Raw genomic sequence first — 2,094 nt, forward strand, 5'->3', positions numbered from 1 at the left:
GTAGTACATATCGATGAATGAAGCATTGCTGCCAATACAACAAGTACTTGTGGCTTAGTTAGCAAAGCTCTTTTCGCAAGAGCAAATTCTATATAGTTCGATGCTAGTTTTGTTCTTGCAAGTTTCTCCAATGCCAAAATGACTCGCTGGTCACTAGTTCACTACTACTAGCTAGAGATTCTCACGAGGAGCTAGCAAACTGAAACAGGCAGAAACAAAATCAAACAGCTACCAATTGATCTCAATCTAGAGAGAACTAACAGCAACGACACAAATTAGTACTCGTCACGAATGACCTTACTTGAAGTGAAACAAATGGAAATTAAGGAGGAGAGAAATCCTTTGCAAAATGCAAGAAGCCAATTGGGGAGGCAAGTAAAGAACAATGGCGGCCTTGGCGTAGTTGATGAACCAGCACTGCAGGCATCCCAAGAAGGAGAGAAGTTGCGCGGCGGCTAGCTAGCTCAGATGGATCACCTAGCTAGGGAAAACTCACGGTACAGTCACCGAGTCACGGCATGATGAAGTGTGGCGACGCCGACGTGTCGCCCCCGCCGCTGCCGGACGGGCCAGGAGGCGGGCTCCCCTCGGACGACGGCCCCGCGGCGGCCGACGTAGACGACGACGGCTTCTTGCGCTTCTTCTTCTCGTAGCTGATCCCCCTGGCCCGCGCCTGCGTCTCGCGCACCTCGCGAAGGTAGAGGCGGACGGCGCGCGCGCCGAAGGGGTTCATCTCGGGCGTGCCGCCGTTCTCCTCGTAGGCGGCGCGGAGGCGGCCGATGAGCGCGTCGAGGGAGCCCCAGGCCTGGCGGAGCGGGCACGGGCACGGCGCCGGCGGGTTCGGGTGGCCGTAGAAGGGGCACACCGCCGTGTGCACCTTGGTCTTGCCGAACTGGTCCATGTACTTGAGGAACTCCAGCACGTGCGCGCCGCTGCACCGCGACAGCGACAGCGGCGGCCGGTGGTTCCTCAGGTACTGGCCGAACGTGTTCCAGTCCCGGCGCTTCTGCGACTCGTACCGGCTCAGCGACGGCGACGACCCTGACGGCGACGGGCCTCCTCCGCCACTGCCACCCGCCGAGGTCCCGGCGCCCCCCGCGGCGCCAGACGAGGACGAGCCGGCCCCAGACGCGCCGCCGACGCCACCGAAGATGCCGACGCCGGCGGGGCCGAGGAAGAAGTTGTCCTGGGGTGCACCGTCCCCGGCCGAAGGCTCCTGTCCAGGGATCATGTGATGATGGTGGTGGTGGTGGTGATGGTGGTGATCCATCCCTGCTAGCTCTCCTTCACTAGCTTCCCTGCGCATTGCGACATGGCCAACCAAGAAGGACGCATCATTTCTTGCTCCGATTCAAGCGAGCTCGCTAGGTCAGGAGATTTACGGAACATGGATCGATCGATCCAAGAGAGGAAGGAAGTGAAGGAGACGCGTTGAGATGCATATATACCTGAATCTGCTGGTTCAGCAGTAGTCTATCGATCGAAATCCGTAGCGCGTGTGCATGCGCGTGCTGGAATCTTGGCAGGCGAGTGTGAGCCTAGCGGCCGGTGGTGAGGACTGATCCAATCATGTGCCCACCCAAGCAGCAGCAGCAGCCCATGATTGCCATGCTCAGGTGGTCAATCCATCCTGGAGAACCTGCAGAGAGAGAAAGATGGAGGGGGGGAGAGATGGGGATGGAGGAACAGTGGATGGCGCTGGAGGAGGTGAGAGGGAGAGGAGGAGGAAGGGGAGGGGGAGGGGGATGGGGTGGATGGGGGAGATAGGTTTTAACCTTTTAGCTAGGCGGTGTGGTGTGAGGTGGGGGGTATAGTGATGGTGAGAGGGGTGGTTGGGTAGGGTAGCTTTAGACAGGGAGAGAGTGGTGGCTAGGAAGGCAACAAGATGGCTCCATCATTTTTTTCTTCTTTGGTTTTTCTGTGGCTTTTCTTGGTTAGGTTTGAATTGCCTTCCTTATATGTTGTCAACTTTGAATTAGATGATGTATCTGGTCCTGTCTGGGAATTTTCCTACATTCCAAACAGGATCTAATTTTCCTAGTTATGCCTCATACGGAACATCGCAGAGGCCTCGCCGTTTATAAGAAACAAAGA

At 57.0% G+C, this 2,094-nt stretch overlaps 1 protein-coding gene across 1 annotated transcript; it reads right to left on the bottom strand.

The window, feature by feature from the left end:
- Window positions 1-211: 211 nt before the first annotated feature.
- Window positions 212-1,739, bottom strand: LOC123128898 (protein G1-like6). The gene is made up of 2 exons (XM_044549013.1): window positions 1,449-1,739; window positions 212-1,298 (listed from the first exon to the last, which is right to left on the bottom strand). The coding sequence occupies exon 2, from the start codon at window positions 1,268-1,270 to the stop codon at window positions 512-514; it is 759 nt and encodes a 252-aa protein (XP_044404948.1). The 5' UTR covers window positions 1,271-1,298; window positions 1,449-1,739; the 3' UTR covers window positions 212-511.
- Window positions 1,740-2,094: the final 355 nt, after the last annotated feature.

The sequence above is a fragment of the Triticum aestivum genome, chromosome 6A (genome assembly GCF_018294505.1).
Source record: "Triticum aestivum cultivar Chinese Spring chromosome 6A, IWGSC CS RefSeq v2.1, whole genome shotgun sequence".
NCBI lineage: Eukaryota > Viridiplantae > Streptophyta > Magnoliopsida > Poales > Poaceae > Triticum > Triticum aestivum.

Bases quoted from the DNA above. Each gene is read 5' to 3' on its own strand.
- LOC123128898 (XM_044549013.1), bottom strand. From the start codon at position 1,270: ATGGATCACCACCATCACCACCACCACCACCATCATCACATGATCCCT.